The 16,935-nt window shown below is 47.4% G+C and overlaps 1 protein-coding gene across 2 annotated transcripts in view; it reads right to left on the minus strand.

Annotated features, from left to right (window-relative positions):
• Positions 1-16,935, minus strand: part of LOC149469843 (multidrug and toxin extrusion protein 2-like) — a 169,633-nt gene that overhangs the window by 113,413 nt on the left and 39,285 nt on the right. For both annotated transcript variants that reach the window (XM_089668441.1, XM_089668442.1), the window contains exons 4-5: positions 7,807-7,955; positions 6,951-6,993 (exon numbers count right to left, since the gene is read on the minus strand). In XM_089668441.1, coding sequence (XP_089524567.1) covers positions 6,951-6,993; positions 7,807-7,955 — 192 coding nt within the window. The remainder of the gene's footprint in view (positions 1-6,950; positions 6,994-7,806; positions 7,956-16,935) is intronic.

Here is a 16,935-nt window from a genome sequence, read left to right on the forward strand (position 1 = left end):
ATGTTCCGCAGCAATGGATCTTATGTGAAAGTAACCCTGTCGGGGGACACGCACATGTAATCGGGGAAGATGACCAAGTGATCTCCCTGTGCCGTGCCACCGGAACATATATCTCGGCAATTGGGCTTCTACACCCTGGCGTATAATTTCAATTGGTTAAAGGTGTTTGTGAACTACCTGGACTTCTCTAAAAATGCATCGTAGCTCACGCTCCAAACCCAAACACCAGGCCCAGCAGAAATCCCCTCCGCATAACCACACTAGCAAACTAACGCCTAGCCCCCAGAGCCTGATGACACCATGCAGCTTACAGGGGATCCTGAGTCGGATGGCGATAGTCAGCAACAGTTCCCATTGAGCCTGACCGGCCCTCTTGAACAAAACCCTGAAGCCTTGCTACACAAATTCCGCGCCATACTGCGAGAGGAGATTACGGTTGCCTCTCGTAAATTATCTTCTGATCTGGTAAGAGGCCTACAAGAATTGGGCCATCGTGCCCATCAACTAGAACAACGTATGGATCTGGCGACTACGGTCTTGGAGGGCCATGAACAGGAGGTGGATGACCTGCATGCTGAGCTGGAAACTTTAAAAGATAAATTGGAAGATGCTGAGAATAGAGCCCGCAGAGATAATCTACGCATCCGCGGGATTCCTGAGGTAATCACCGATCTACAGGGTACTGCTACCGCTCTATTCCAGGAACTGGCTCCCCTGAACTGAGATCCCCTTGGAACGACTGGAGTTTGATCGTATCCATAGAGCTTTAGCTCCTAAGCCCACAGAGGGCCCTCCCAGGTACATTATCATTAAATTCCACTTTTACCATACTAAAGAGCGTCTACTACAGGCGGCTCGGAATCGTCCGGCTTTGGAATTCCAGGGTCACCCTGTTCAGCTGTTTGCGGATTTGTCCCCAGTCACGATTGCCAAACGTCGTACCCTGAGACCCTACCTCCAGATTTTACAATCAGCTGATATTAAGTACAGGTGGGGCGTTCCTTTCAAGCTCTCTTTCTCCTTCCAAGGTTGTCAGTTCCAAGCTTCTTCACCAGCTGATCTTCGCTGCCACTTTCAGGAACTGAAATTGGAGTTACCACACCCCCAGAACGAGGAGGCTACAGTTTCTACACGCCCTCGGAGTTCCCAGTCTGCAGGTAAATCTTCTCCTCCGAGTTAGAGTAGCTCTCAGGCTCTCCGATCTCTACAGGCCCAGCGTTTCCAGGAGGTTTCTGCGACTTGACATTCTGTGCCCGGTTGGGTTTTTCACATATGTTTTTTTTCTTACTCTTTGAGATGCGGGTGACATCGCCCATATGTGTTCCTATGCAGTTATGCCTTGAAGCACTTTCTCCACAGCGGCTAGTGCCTAAATAACCATGTTAGTTCTGTGTAGATGCATCTACTTATGTCATAGTTGATGGGCGGATCTGGCGGCGGATCTCAGGCCGCGGGTGTGACTCAGCTCACTGGGCGGTCCCGTGGGCGGTTTCACCCCTCCGGCTCTTTTGGAGCTTCTTCATTTTTGAAGTTCTAGCCTAATGAGTTTCCTATTGCCTTACTAGCCATCTATAGGTCAATTGTTCCTGGGTTTATTAGCCTAAATTGTTTGTTTGGTATTTTCTTGCCTTAATTGAGTCGAGTAGTTCCGGTGGACTATGGTGTCCCCCTTCATGCTGGTTAGTGGACTGGATTGGTGTCCTGCCCGCTATCCAGCCTTTTAGTGGGTATTTCACCCACAGTGGATTATTAAGATGTTTGTGCTAATCTTACTGTTTCATATGAATATTGCTCATATACCAGATGGTCTCTTGTTTTCTTCCTTTTTTCCTGTCTTTTTTTCTCTGTTTTTTGTCATGTGTGTTTTTAGAAATTTTTTTTCAGGGCTCTCGGAGATCGTGACAGAGATGATCTTGTTCCCTTCCGATTGCCATGTCGCTAAACTGGTTATCTTTGAATGTTCAAGGCATGAACTCTCCGCAAAAACGGGTAAAGATATTTAAGTTTCTCTGGGCTCGCCATGTCGACATTGCTTGTCTGCAGGAAACTCATTTTTCAAATACCTCTGCCCCTAAATATTTCGATGCACGCTACCCTCAGGTTTTTCAGGCTACTGGCCCTACTAAACAAAGGGGAGTCCTTGTTGCTTTTCACGGCAAAACCCCATTTGTTTGTGTGAAGCGTATTGCTGATCCAAGTTGCAGGTATCTTTTATTACAGGGCATGATTCAGGGTATCGATGTTGCAATACTGACCTATTATGCTCCCAATGTTAACCCTGGACCCTTTCTATCACATATCTGCTCCCTCCTGGCTGTCCATCAACGGGGTACTCTTCTGCTGGCAGGAGATTCCAATTTAGTATTAAACCCATCTCTAGATAAATACCCAGCAGAAAACTCTAATTAGTCCACGTCGGCCAAATCCTTCACCCGTACGTTAAGTAACCATGACCTGGTAGATCTATGGCGTGAATTCCACCCCCGGGGAAAAGATTATACTTACTATTCTCACCCTCATCATTCTCATTCAAGAATTGACCATGCTTTTGTGTTGCGTAAACATTTTCCCTTAGTAGTCAGCTGGAATCAAAGTTAGCTTCCGCGTCAGCTCAATTTAAGCAGGTACCAACCCCATCGAACCGTAGGTCGTTAGATCAGGCTCGCCTGGAACTAGATCTCTGTTTGACTGATGAGGCTGAGCGCTCTTTGCGATGGACATGCCAGAAACGGTATAGTAAAGCAAATAAACCAGATTCCATGTTAGCATGTAGATTGCGCTCTTTCGCGCACCATTCTAAACCGATTTCTCTACGCACTCGTCAGAATGTTCTCACCAGTAATCCTGTAGCAGTATTGGAGGAGTTCCGGCATCGATTAGCCAGACTTTATGCGGATCCTACACGGGCTGATCCCCAATCTATCTCTGACTTTCTATCTCATTTGTCCTTACCTACTTTGACCCAGGCCCATAAGGACCTGATGGACCATGATATTCAAGTATCGGAAGTTCTGCAATGCATTGCAGACCTGAAGACGGGCAAACGCCCAGGTCCAGATGGATACATGGCTTCATATTACAAAAAATTGGCTGATGTGCTTGCTCCTCACCTTGCCGCTATGTTCAATGCGGTGAAGGGAGGTGCAAACTTTTCCCCTGACTCTTTGACTGCTAACGTGGTTATGATCCCCAAACCGGATCGGGATCATTCTTCCTGGGCAAATTACAGACCAATTTCTCTTATTAACATTGCAATGAAAATCCTCACTAAGATCTTAGCCACTCATTTGAATTCTTTCCTTTCTCGCTTGATTAAGAAGAACCAGGTGGGTTTTGTCCCCCACAGACAAGCCGGAGATGCCATCAGACGTATTATACAGTTACAACATTTGGCCCATACTCGCAAAATTGAAATTATGCTCCTATCTCTAGACATCAATAAGGCCTTTGACACCTTGTCCTGGCCTTATCTCATGTCGGTCCTCCGTCATTTTGGCTTTGGTCCCTCGTTCTTGCGTTGGATTTCCTCGCTATATACATCCCCTCAAGCAAAACTCAAATATTATGGTTTTGAGTCTTCAACATTTTCGATTGGCAGGGGAACTAGACAAGGTTGCCCACTCTCTCCCATACTATTTATCTTGGCTTTGGAACCGTTGGCGGAAGCCATTCGTATACATCCTGATATTAAGGGAATAGATGTAGCTTGTTCCCAACACAAGTTATCTATGTTCGCAGATGATATATTGTTATCGGTTGTGAACCCGGGGGTTACTTTGCCAAACTTACTTGCGATTTTGGATTCCTTTGCAGTTCTCCCAGGCCTCCATGTTAACCCTGCCAAGTCCAAAGCTATGTCGATTACCACTCTCACCATCACTTTTGGAGACTCTGAAACATTCGTTCCCTTTTCAATGGCTTTCTGCCTTGCCATATTTAGGAATCAAGCTTACTCTGACTTACGAAGGACTTTACCGGGCTAATTTCCCCACTGTTTTTAATGACTTGACGGAGTTGTTGTCCTCCTGGTCTCATTATCCGCTTCTGTGGTTTGGTAGAATCAATGCAGTCCGCATGACTTACCTTCCCAAATTATTGTACGTGTTTCGAGTTTTACCAGTCCCTGTTCCTTCACATATATTGCGTATTCACCAGCGAAAACTCCTGTCTTTCATCTGGAGCTCCTCTCGACCCAGAATCAGTAAACAAATCTTATTTGCTCGTAAGACTGAGGGTGGGCTATCTGTCCTGAACCTTCAGTCTTACTATCTGGCGGCCAATATTGCCCCCTTGGCCCACCTCCATGCATCTCAGCATTTTCCCTTGTGGGCTACTGTAGACTTGATGGACTCCCACCCGATTCCACTCTCTTCTTTACCATGGCTTCCTTCTACTCATCGACCCTCATCCCTTAGTCCGACGTTGACGTTAACGCTCCGTCTTTGGGACTCCATTAAATATTCTGCTGGCCTCTTTTCTGCTCATCTACCGTTACTATGGTTGCTACACAATCCATTAATTCCCCCAGGTTGTGACAATCCTGGACAGTTTGCTTGGTGGCAAGCAAATGGCTTCCATGATATTCATTCCATGCTCTCTCCCACTCGGATACTCGCCTTTGAAACTCTGCGCTCTTCTTACAATATCCCATTGCGGGAAAATTTTGGATACCTTCAACTCCGCCACTTTATCAGTACTTTAATACAGACACGTTCGGGACCCTACAGGTTGACCCCCTTTGAAAGTCAACGTAGACATAGACCCCATGCTTCGGGCTTAATTTCCCTGGTCTACTCTTCCATTATTTCTCATAGAACTCCTCCAGTCCATTGTTATCATCAGCGTTGGCAGTCAGAACTTGGGGGCACTTTAGATCAGCAGGATTGGCGGATCATGACCCAACAATTATCCAAATGTAGGAATGTTATCATTCTAGAAAACGCATACAAGGTTCTTTATAGATGGTATTACACGCCTGCTCGTCTGGCTCGTTTTATTCCCACATATTCCCTGACTTGCTTTTGAGGTTGTCAGCAGACGGGTACCATGGTCCATATTTGGTAGGCACATGCCCCAAGGTGTGCAGATTGTGGATCAGAGTTTATGCCCTTCTCCGCACTATGTTCCACACAGACATTAAGCGCAACTCGTACGAAGCGCTGTTGTTTAAACCATTAGTGGGACTACTTCATCCTGAACGGCAGCTGGCATCGCACTTGTTCATGGCCACCAAGCTGACGATTGTGAAAGCTTGGAAGACTACCCTCCTCAGCTTCGAGGCTGTCAAAAACCGGATGAACTTTATAATGGTCAACAAAAAGTTGACAGCTATACTGTTAGACACCCATACAAAATTTTTACAGACATGGCGTCCTTGGCTTGATATAGCTCAACCGTCAAGATTCGACCAGTCCCTTTTGTCGATACAAAACTTATATACCAGCTTATTTATATTTTCTTTTCTTTTCTGTGCCGCGGTCCCCCTTTTTTTTTTGTTGGTGTCTGTTTGTTTTTCTCCTTTCTCTTCGCTCCTTTCTTTCCTCTTGTCTAGTCTGTCTTCTTCAGGTTATTTGTGCTGATTGTGATTCCTGTTTTGAGTCCCATACCAGCAATACTGCACCCATGTGCTGGACTTCTTTGAGAGCCCTGCGTGTTAAGTACCTCTCTGTACTCAGAGAGGCTCTTTCTCCTATTCATCTTGCATTCTGCAACAATTTTTCCTGAGGGTTTATTATGTTATTAGTCTCTAAATGTCTATCATTTTTGCAATTTATTGTCTTTTCTTTCTGTACGGCACTTATGTACACAGTTTATTTTCATGTTTTCTCATCAGTACATATTCTGTATTATCCATCGAATCTTTTGTATGTTATACTCCTGCTGGTCATTGCATATGTTCTTGACTGATTCTCTGCTGTTTCCTATTCTATAATAAAATTCTTTGTAACAGAAAGAACTGAGACTGTACTAATGGTACTGGGCAGGAAGGGTTTAACATGTGAGGTGATCAAAGGGTTAACTGTGTGCTGTTTCACTGTGTGTTCTGTTTGAGCTTTCAGTTGTAAGCACACTGCTTTGTATGGCTCTGCTATGCAGAGCCATACAAAATCAGTTTGCAGGAGCTAACAAGGGAGAGATCTGTGATGTTTATACACAGGTCTCTCCCCCGTCGGAAATTTGTGGAGATCGGAGGCCAGGACCTGGTGATTGACAGCCGAGGCTACAAATGGTGGCACACACGTGCCCCCTATCCAGACCTGCAAAATCACATATATATACATGATTTCGCGCACCCCTGTTTCTGCTATAGGGCGGCGCGGAAGTGGTTAACCAAGTTGGCCCAAACAATCTATTTAAAGTGACAAGAAATCTGGCGCTCTGCATTAGGCCCAATAAACCATATCAATGCCAAATCAAAAGGCTGCATGTCCATGTGGGTTTGGGAACATGTATATAAATCCCTGGCCTGGTCACTGATCCATGTTTTTCTGCAGCCTGCCTTGATCTTTTGCCTGCATACAATCTGCCTGAACTATGCCTGCCATTCAGCCCTGCCTAAGGCCTCTTATACATGGATTAAAATTCAGCCAGTTCAGCAGGGACTGTCCAAATTTCATTCCATGTATGGGCAGGCTGGCTGTACACAAGTCAATCTATCAATCAACTTGTGTACCACCAGCCTGTTGGTTTTTCCACTAACACTGATCATTGTATTCTGATGATAGGGAAGGCTCCCCCACTGTCAGAATACTATATCACAACACAAGTGTTCATCCCATCCACTTTGAATATGTGGATGTAGGAATCAGATCATTTTTTTTGTTCAACCTGCCTCCAAGGGGGCAGTGCTACAATTAATTAAAATAAACTACACTGGAAAATGTGAATATATATAAACAGGTCCCAGACACAGGAGACAGGATATAGTACAGTAACAATATAAAACTTACAGGTAGAGCGGGTAAAAAGATCATCACATATTCTTCTGTTAACCTGAAAAAGAATGCATATGTGTTTTAATAGTTTATTTATTTATAAAATAATAATTTATTTTATCACCATACATGTTTGTTACTGCTCTTCCTCACCTATTCAGTGCACAGAAACAAGTGTGATTTCAGTATTGATATCAATAATAGATAAATGCAAAACAGTTGTGCTATAGAGAATGTGACCAGCAATGATTCCCATCATGTTACAGAAGGAGTAAAAATCTACGGAGCATTGAAAAGACCAGAAAACTTGGGCAGAGAGACCATATACGAAATGTTTATCACCATTCATCCATGATTGATATTTTGCACAAACCTCAATTTTTTGTTTTTATTTTCCCTAAAAAAGATCTCCAATTTAATTTTGTTTTAAATACCTTAACATCTCCTTTAAGAATAAAATATTCAGCTATTGTTGTAGACATCACCTAGTCTCCTATGCTGTCTTCACAAAAACCCTGCTGCAAGCCTCTCCTTGACAGCCTCAATAAACCCACTTCTTGTGAGCCCAGGTAGTCATAGTTTCACCATATTGGCCTAGGCCCAGATAGCTCAGTTGATATCATAATATCAGCACCTTTCTGTAGGATTGAAGACCACCCACCATTACAAAAAAGAGAAGAGGATCCTGAGAAGATCTCAGAATATCACATAACCTCTCCCAAACCCCAGGACAAAAACATATGAAGGAATTTTTAAAAAACAGCTGCAGGGGATGTTCGCAAAATTGGAATTATACTTTAACTCAGTAAATGCAATAATTGTTTTCTGCATATTGTTTGTAAGGTAAGAGAAAGAAGTAGATACCACTAACCTGGCAATATCTGGGTGCTGTTTGCAAAGTAGCAATATCCGCTCTACATTAATAAATATTGCCCAGCAGGGGCAGCAACACAGCATTAGAATAAGAATTCCTCTTTGCAGGATTGTTCCCACTCGCTTCAAATTCTTGCTGCCATATGTCTGAAAGAATGAAAATATACATACAGAGATATAATTATCCCAGATAATATTCTGTCTAACTGATGTAAGTTGATGCAAAACTCTAGGCAAATACTGGAACACTGTATACTTTTTTTACCTGATGCCTATCCATGGCAGCATATGAATGGTGGTTGCCAGCTTGCCCCCCATATAACCCATGGGATCAGTTATAACAAAGGATCAATTTATTAATAATAAAAATTAAAATTTCACCATTCTCATACAGTAAATAGCTCCAAGACCAGGGAGAGTCCATATGGTGCTATGGATTGTCACCAGGAAAGGAAAATTACAGAAATGTAAGAATACAATCTTCTGATTTCCTGATGCCTTCATGACAGCATATGAATGGTTAATAACTCATTACAAGAATAATTCTTGCAAGAAAGATACTTAATGAAATCAGGGTGCAAAGAATTCCAGAGCTCTCTTGCCAAACTCTTCAGTAACTCTGGTTGGTTCAACACTATAAAACATCATGAATCGGTGTTACTGGATTATGCAGAGACTGGAATGTATTACTGTAAAATTGCCTGAATGCAGTTCCTTTTTTCAGTCATATGACGGACCTAGTAGAGACTTCGAGCTTCAAAGTCTCAAATATGGAACACTGAACACTGGGATATGTAGTCTCGGCCAATAGTGATGCCATTGCAGTTGCTAGTAAAGGGTCTGTAGCAATCATGCACACAGAGATGGACACGGTTCAACCATTTTGGCTCCAACCTCCATCTTGGTAAAGGATCATCCATCTTGTACAAACATATCTTCCCTCATTCTCCTTCTCTGAGAGTCACAGTGACATTTGGTCAGTGTGTGTGTGTTGGAAGTGTCACCGGCAGGCCAGGGCACAGCAGAAGCTCCGAGCTATAAACCATCTCTGAGCTGGGTTCCAGGCTAGCTGGGAAGCTGAGCAATCTGGCACCTCGTAAAAAGATAACCCAAGCCTTCCCCTGAGTTCAAAGACATTGCAGAGGAGTAAGAAACTAGATAACACTTTTAAAATCCATTTTTCCCCTATGTCTCATATCTTGGAAAATGAGAGACTTACATAAAAACCAGGCATATCTTCAGATTGCTCACGATCAGACAAATCATTTGATAGGTCACACTCCCTGACTGGAATACCTACGAAAGCAGAAATTTGCATCTCTGGAACCATTCAAGCATGTATTTCATATTTCATATCTAACTGTTCTTCAGATGTGTCTGCATATTAATCTACCCGCGTGTGGAATGTTACTTGCACCTAGGAAAAGTTATGAGCCAAAATATGAGCTAAGAGAGATTTTGGTTCTAGTTTGGGTCTCCGCCCAGACAGTCCCTCCCCAAATGAGGCATTGGTCCTTGGCTTCAGAGACACCCCCTACTGGTGGACTACAAAATAGGCTGTCAGGGCTAAGAGTGGGAAGTTGAAGAATTCTCCATTTTAATATCAGAACCACCTTGGGAGACCGTGTCCTTTCGCTCTGAAACTTGATCTGCTTAACCCAAGGTTGATTGGCAAGTACTTTAACCCTTTAACCTCCTTTCTGTTACCTATTTGCTGTGCTATTGTTCTCTGTATATTTATATATATATTGGTTACATCTTTTTTCTGTAAATATTTTTATTGCACCCTTTTGACCTTTTAGTAATAAATCTTTCTTTCTGAAATTGTTGAACTGTTTCTATAGCTTGTTAATGCAACTTACGAATTCCTGCCTCTAAAAGAGCACTACTGTGTTTGTTTAACCCTCTTTATAACCTGTCTGCGGTGACAGTGCTATACAGATGATTATCTCAACCATCATAGTGTTATTGCTGATATTGCCGAGTTTCCTCTTTCTCTGTACAAAAAGGAGGTAGTGGCAGTGTGAAGGGTTAATTGCGTAATTAACCTGACCCAGTAACGATCACATTCAGGCTGCCGCTACATCGATTTGTGGTCCATTAGCTGGAAAATCGTTGTGCAGTATGCAGCTGGGCGTGGCATTGTTACGCACGTGATATCGCAGTTTCAGATTGGCTAGTCCTTCGGTCACGAGTTTGGTCACATATTAGCTGGCAGCGTACGTGGGATAGTTGCATTATAGCTTCAGTGCAGTGTTAGGAATTGGCTCTGCACTGAAGGATTGTAACCTTTGTGGAAACAGTCCTTAGAAACAAGCGGTGCATATTTTTTAGAGTGAGAGAGAGAGAGAAGAGAGAGAGAGAGAGACACACATATAGCAACAGCTCCTTCCTTTTTCTACTTTCTATTCAATCTTTGCTTGCAATTATGCCTGGTGATGCAGAATACAAGAAAATGAGCAACAGTGATTTGAGTGCAGTATGTGCCTGTCAGGGCTCCAGGTATGACCAGAGGTGTGTGGACCGACACAGGGAAACACAGACTTCAGGTATAGTGTGTAAATAAGTTTATTTATTAAGGACAACACAAACATAAACGCAGTGCAACAACCAAACGCAAAGCTAACACAAATATATACAATAAGGTGAAACAAACCCAAACCTAAACTGATATATAGGAAGCACAACGTAGTCAGGCAGGCCGGGTCAATAACTGTCGGATCAGCATGGTACTAGGCAGCAGGCAGAAGAGTAGTCAGGTCACTCGCCGGGGTCAGGAACAGGATTTCAGATCAAGTAGGGATGTCCAGGAGAGTAGTCAAACGAGCCAGGGATCAAGCAGGAGAAGTCAGCAGAGGTCAGGATCAGGCAGGGTCGGCAACAAGTCAGACATGAACAGGAATACAGGATACAAGGTACAGGGGCCCATGGAAAAACACACACCAAGGCCCTGACTGTGAGTCTGGCCATTCCTTCAATACAACCCCTGCAATCAGCTTCAGGTGTTTGGCTGATTGCAGGGGTGAGTCTCTGATTGCTGAGAGCACCCGCTGTCCAGCCCTGGTACTGCAGCCCACAAGGCAGGTGAGTTCCACCATTATTGGCAAGTCCATTCCTGACAGTACCCCCCCCCCCCCTCAAGGAGCGGCCTCAGGACGCTCCAAACAGTCCTAGCTGGGCAAAATGTTCCACCTCCCGGGTCCGGTAACTGGCGGGGTATCAAAGACTGGCACATCGGGCTGGACACTGGACAGAGGCACATCAGGCTGGGCACCAGACAGAGGCACATCGGGCTGGGCACCAGACAGAGGCACATCGGGCTGGGCACCGGACAGAGGCACATCGGGCTGGGCACCGGACAGAGGCACATCGGTCTGAACACCGGATCACCAGGTGGAGCAGCGGGCACCGGGCCACCAGGCAGGGCGGCAGGCACCGGGCCCCCAGGCAGAGCGGCAGGCACCGGGTCATCTGGCAAGACCATGGGCACCGAGTCATCTGGCAGGACCGCAGGCACGGAGTCATCTGGCAGGACCGCAGGCACGGAGTCATCTGGCAGGACCGCGGGCACGGAGTGATCTGGCAGGACCGCGGGCTCTGAGTCACCAGGCACGACAGCGAGCTCTGAGTCAACCGGCACGACAGCGGGCTCCGAGTCAACTGGCACGACAGCGGGCACCGGGTCATCAGGTACCAGATCGTCTGGGTCGACAGCGGGCACCGGGTCATCTGGCTCGACAGCGGGCATCGGGTCACCAGGTACGACAGCGGGCACCGGGTCATCAGACATTGGATCGTCTTGCTGGACAGCGGGCACCGGGTCATCTGGCTCAACAGCGAGCATCGGGTCACCAGGCATGACAGCGGGCACTGGATCATCAGGCATCGGGTCATCAGGCATTAGATCGTCTGGCTCGACAGCGGGCATCGGGTCATCTGACAAGACAGCGGGCATCGAGTCATCTGGAAAGACAGCGGGCACCGAGTCATCTGGAAAGACAGCGGGCACCGAGTCACCTGGCAAGACAGCGGGCGCCAAGTCACCTGGCAAGACAGAGGGCGCCGAGTCATCTGGCAAAACAGCGGGCACCGGGTCTTTAAGCTTGACAGCGGTCACCGAGTCATCTGGCAAGACAGCGGGCACCGAGTCATCTGGCAGGACCGCGGGCACGGAGTCATCTGGCAGGACCGCAGGCACGGAGTCATCTGGCAGGACCGCGGGCACGGAGTCATCTGGCAGGACCGCGGGCTCCAAGTCACCAGGCACGACAGCGAGCTCTGAGTCAACCGGCACGACAGTGGGCTCCGAGTCAACTGGCACGACAGCGGGCACCGGGTCATCAGGTACCAGATCGTCTGCCTCGACAGCGGGAACCGGGTCATCTGGCTCGACATCGGGCACCGGGTCATCTGGCTCAACAGCGAGCATCGGGTCACCAGGCACGACAGCGGGCACTGGGTCATCAGGTATCGGGTCATCTGGCTTGACAGCGGGCATCGGGTCATCTGGCTCAACAGCGGGCATCGGGTCATCTGGCATCAGGTCATCTGGCTTGACAGCGGGTACCGGGTCATCAGGCATTAGATCATCTGGCTCGACAGCGGGCATCGGGTCATCTGACAAGACAGCGGGCATCGAGTCATCTGGAAAGACAGCGGGCATCGAGTCATCTGGAAAGACAGCAGGCACCAAGTCACCTGGCAAGACAGCGGGCGCCAAGTCACCTGGCAAGACAGAGGGCGCCGAGTCATCTGGCAAAACAGCGGGCATCGGGTCTTTAAGCTTGACAGCGGTCACCGAGTCATCTGGCAAGACAGCGGGCACCGGGTCATCTGGCAAGACAGCGGGCACTGGGTCACCTGGCAAGACAGCGGGCGCCGAGTCACCTGGCAAGACAGCGGGCGCCGAGTCGCCTGGCAAAACAGCGAGCATCGGGTCTTTAAGCTTGACAGCGGTCACCGAGTCATCTGGCAAGACTGCGGGCACCGAGTCATCTGGCAAGACTGCGGGCACCAGGTCATCTGGCATCAGGTCATCTGGCTCGACAGGGGGCATCGGGTCATCATGCACGACAGTGGGCACTGGGTTATCAGGCATTGGATCGTTTGGCTCAACAGCGGGCATCGGGTCACCAGGCATCAGGTCATCTGGCTCGACAGCTGGCATCGGGTCATCTGGCATCAGGTCATCTGGCATCGGGTCATCAGGCACGACAGTGGGTACTGGGTCATCAGGCATTGGATCGTCTGGCTCGACAGCGGGCATCGGGTCACCAGGCATCAGGTCATCTGGCTTGACAGCGGGCACCGAGTCACCTGGCATGATAGGATCATCAGGCTGGATCAGTTCATCAGGCTGGGTAGAGACATCAGGCTGGGTAGAGACATCAGGCTGAAATGCGGGCGCTGAGGCACCAGGCTGCACCACGGAAGGTGGGTTCTCAGATGGCAGGCTGACCGGTTTGGATACTGGCAGGATGGTACTGGTTGGAAAGAATTTTCGCCTTTTCCTGGTTTTAGTTACCGGAGCACTGTAAGTAAGCGCAGGATTGTAAACGGATGGAGCAGCTGAAGACAGAGAAGAGCTGGAGGATGGAACAGAGGAGGGAGCAGTTGCTACAGAGGACTTCTTTACAGGGTTAAAGGCAGAATAGGTGCAGCGAGTGGGAGCAGGGGACTGATATGTGGTAGTTAGCAGAGTATACTGGGCTGTCACTGGGGGTGCTGTCGGGGATGCAGGAAGAGTGCCTTGAGCAGAGGAATGATGTTGCAAGCTGACTGAGGCTGGGTGCAACAAATCTGTCCATGTCTGCAGTACTGGTTGAACAAAACTCAGCTTACACATAGCCTGTCTGACCAAAGACTGCACTGCGTTTATGCAATCCATAAGCACATGTGATGGACAAGCTGCATAATGCTCATGGAAGCAATCTGGATCATCCTCCAACAACCATACCAGTGATTCCACTTGATCCACACTAAATGGGGGAAAAAAGTCATTCCTGCTTTCAGGGGTACAGGACCGAGCCAACTCAACACAAACCTGGATCAACGGCTGCACCTCAGAAAACTCTGTGCCCTGATCTACTAGGCAATGAGCGATCCTTATACACTCTAGTAGTTGATCCCTGGGATACTCCTTCAGAGTCTGATAAGCATAGTCTTTGTCATCAAACACTAGCAGAGATAAATACACCACCTCATCAAGATCCATCCTTCCCAGCAACAATAAGCCAAGATGGCTAACCTGTGCAGCCACTTCTGGTCAGGATTGGCTTTGGTGTAATGTCAGGGCTCCAGGTATGACCAGAGGTGTGTGGACCGACACAGGGAAACACAGACTTCAGGTATAGTGTGTAAATAAGTTTATTTATTAAGGACAACACAAACATAAACGCAGTGCAACAACCAAACGCAAAGCTAACACAAATATATACAATAAGGTGAAACAAACCCAAACCTAAACTGATATATAGGAAGCACAACGTAGTCAGGCAGGCCGGGTCAATAACTGTCGGATCAGCATGGTACTAGGCAGCAGGCAGAAGAGTAGTCAGGTCACTCGCCGGGGTCAGGAACAGGATTTCAGATCAAGTAGGGATGTCCAGGAGAGTAGTCAAACAAGCCAGGGATCAAGCAGGAGAAGTCAGCAGAGGTCAGGATCAGGCAGGGTTGGCAACAAGTCAGACAGGAACAGGAACAGAAACAGGAACAGGAATACAGGATACAAGGTACAGGGGCCCATGGAAAAGCACACACCAAGGCCCTGACTGTGAGTCTGGCCATTCCTTAAATACAACCCCTGAAATCAGCTTCAGGTGTTTGGCTGATTGCAGGGGTGAGTCTCTGATTGCTGAGAGCACCCGCTGTCCAGCCCTGGTACTTCAGCCCACAAGGCAGGTGAGTCCCACCATTATTCGCAAGTCCATTCCTGACAGTGCCTCACGAGGAATGGACGTCAGTCGCAAAACTCGTAATGATTTGATTTGTGAACAACTGGAGCATGATAACCGAGCAGATCAGAACTCAGAGGAACTTGACCATGCAGGGGTTCCCGCTATCTCTGATCCCAGTGGCTCAGAGATGGCCTCGCAGGATGGGCATACAGAGACTGACACTGGAGGATCACCAAACGGTATCGTCAAACCACCGCCTGAGCGGGCCAGCACCGGAGTGCCTCTAACCAGCAGAGACTTTCCTCAGATGCAGGAAGCTCTGAAACGCATCCAGGAGACAGATCCTCTGGCCTACTTGCAGTTCCTTGAACGCCAAGCAGCGGCGGAGAGAGAGGAACGCCAGGCAGCGGCTGCCAGAGAGGAATGCCAGGCTGAGAGAGAGGAACGCCAGGCGCAGAGGGAAGCTGATCGTCGGCACAAGCTGGAGATGGTCAGGCTTCAGCAGCAGCGACAGGCTCAGAACCTTGGGTGCTTAGAACACAGGGACGCCTCTCTGACCGTAGGCACAGCCGCCAGGTTTCCAGTGATGGAAAAAGATAGTGACAATGACACGTATTTACTGTCATTTGAAAAAACGTGCCGTCAGTACCATCTGCCCCAAACTCAGTGGGCTCCGTACCTGACACCAGGGCTACAAGGCAAGGCCCTGAATGCGTTTGTTGAATATATCAGTGGAAAAGGGACCTGGAGACTCTTACACGAATGTGGCGAGTCGCTTACGCACCACATTCCGGCAGTGGACTAAAGGACTGAAAGCTGGCTCCTACGAGTCTTTAGAAAATCTCATGATACGAAATCAACTCCTGCATATCTGCCCGGCAGATGTCAGACAGTTTGTCTTAGAAAGAAAACCAGCCTCGGCTAAAGCTGCAGCCGATTTGGCAGATACCTACGCCCACACGCGGGTGTCTGACCCTCGCAAGGCTCCTCTGAACGGCTGGAAAGGAGGGAAATCACCCATAGCAACCCCTACTACGCCGGTGAGTCAAGCTCACCCTCAACCAACACCTGCAGCACTTGGAGCCAAGCCACCCCTGCCTGACAACCGCAGATGTTTCACCTGTGGGAAAGCTGGACATCTCAGGATTCAGTGTCCTGAGCAGAAGCAGATGACATCACCTGGCCAGCCGGCCAGCAACTCTTCTTCCATGCTGTTCGTCCACAGGAAGATGCAGGTAACCCCCACCAACTTGCAGCCAGTCACTGTGGGCAACTGGTCTGTAACTGGTTTCCGGGACACCGGGGCAGAAGTCACCTTGACCCGGCCAGAGGTGATTGAGCAAAGGAACCTCATCCCAGGAAAGTTCCTTACCCTCGCAGGAGTTGGGGGGACCCGTTCACGCATACCCTGTGCAAAGGTATTCATAGATTTGGGTGCGGGAAGGGGGATGAGGGAGGTGGGGGTCTCGGATGAAATTCCCACACCTGTTTTGTTGGGTGCTGATCTAGGCACTCTTGTTTCCTATTATGCCCCTGCCGAGAATACCCGGAAGGTCCCCCTGGAACTCTCTGGAAATGCCAAGGTACTGTATGCAGATGTTGGGGCAATGTCTGGGCAACCTGTGGATGGACAGAAGGAGGGGGCTGGGAATGGAGTGGGGTTGCAAGATTCTGCATTATCTGGAGAAAGGGAAGAAATCCCCTTGCCAGGGGAGGTATCGAACTCGTGTCATTGATATTATAAACGTAACTGTTGATAATGATGACGATAATGATGACGATGATGCTGATAGTGATTGTGATGGATTTGGTAAAATGCCTATTTCGTTTTCTATAAGTTTTATAAATATTTACTTTTATATTTTAATACTATTTCTTTCCACATATTTATAAATGTTTAGCATGAATATATATGTTGTGTGAATATTTTCTGTCTGCTGGGCTTTGTGGTACTTTAAGAAATCCTTGCTTAAGAAATATTTGCTCACAGGAATAGACCCCCTCCCATCGTGTGATTTGGAAGACAAAAGAATGTTTTTCTCTTTTTAAGATAAGACTGAAGAAGATCACACTTATACCATGACGGAGATTGTTTTCGTGTAAAGTGACCAATCAAAGACTAATATAATGCTTATGCTGTTATCACGTGATGTTCGCATCATTTTTCATATATAAACTCACGGTTTCATTTCAATAAATTAGAGAGAAGTTTTCACAGACCAAACGTGTCA

This window comes from Staurois parvus, unplaced genomic scaffold (assembly GCF_062004578.1).
Source record: "Staurois parvus isolate SC_StPar_1 unplaced genomic scaffold, SC_StPar_1.0 ptg000058l, whole genome shotgun sequence".
Classification (NCBI taxonomy): Eukaryota; Metazoa; Chordata; class Amphibia; order Anura; family Ranidae; genus Staurois; species Staurois parvus.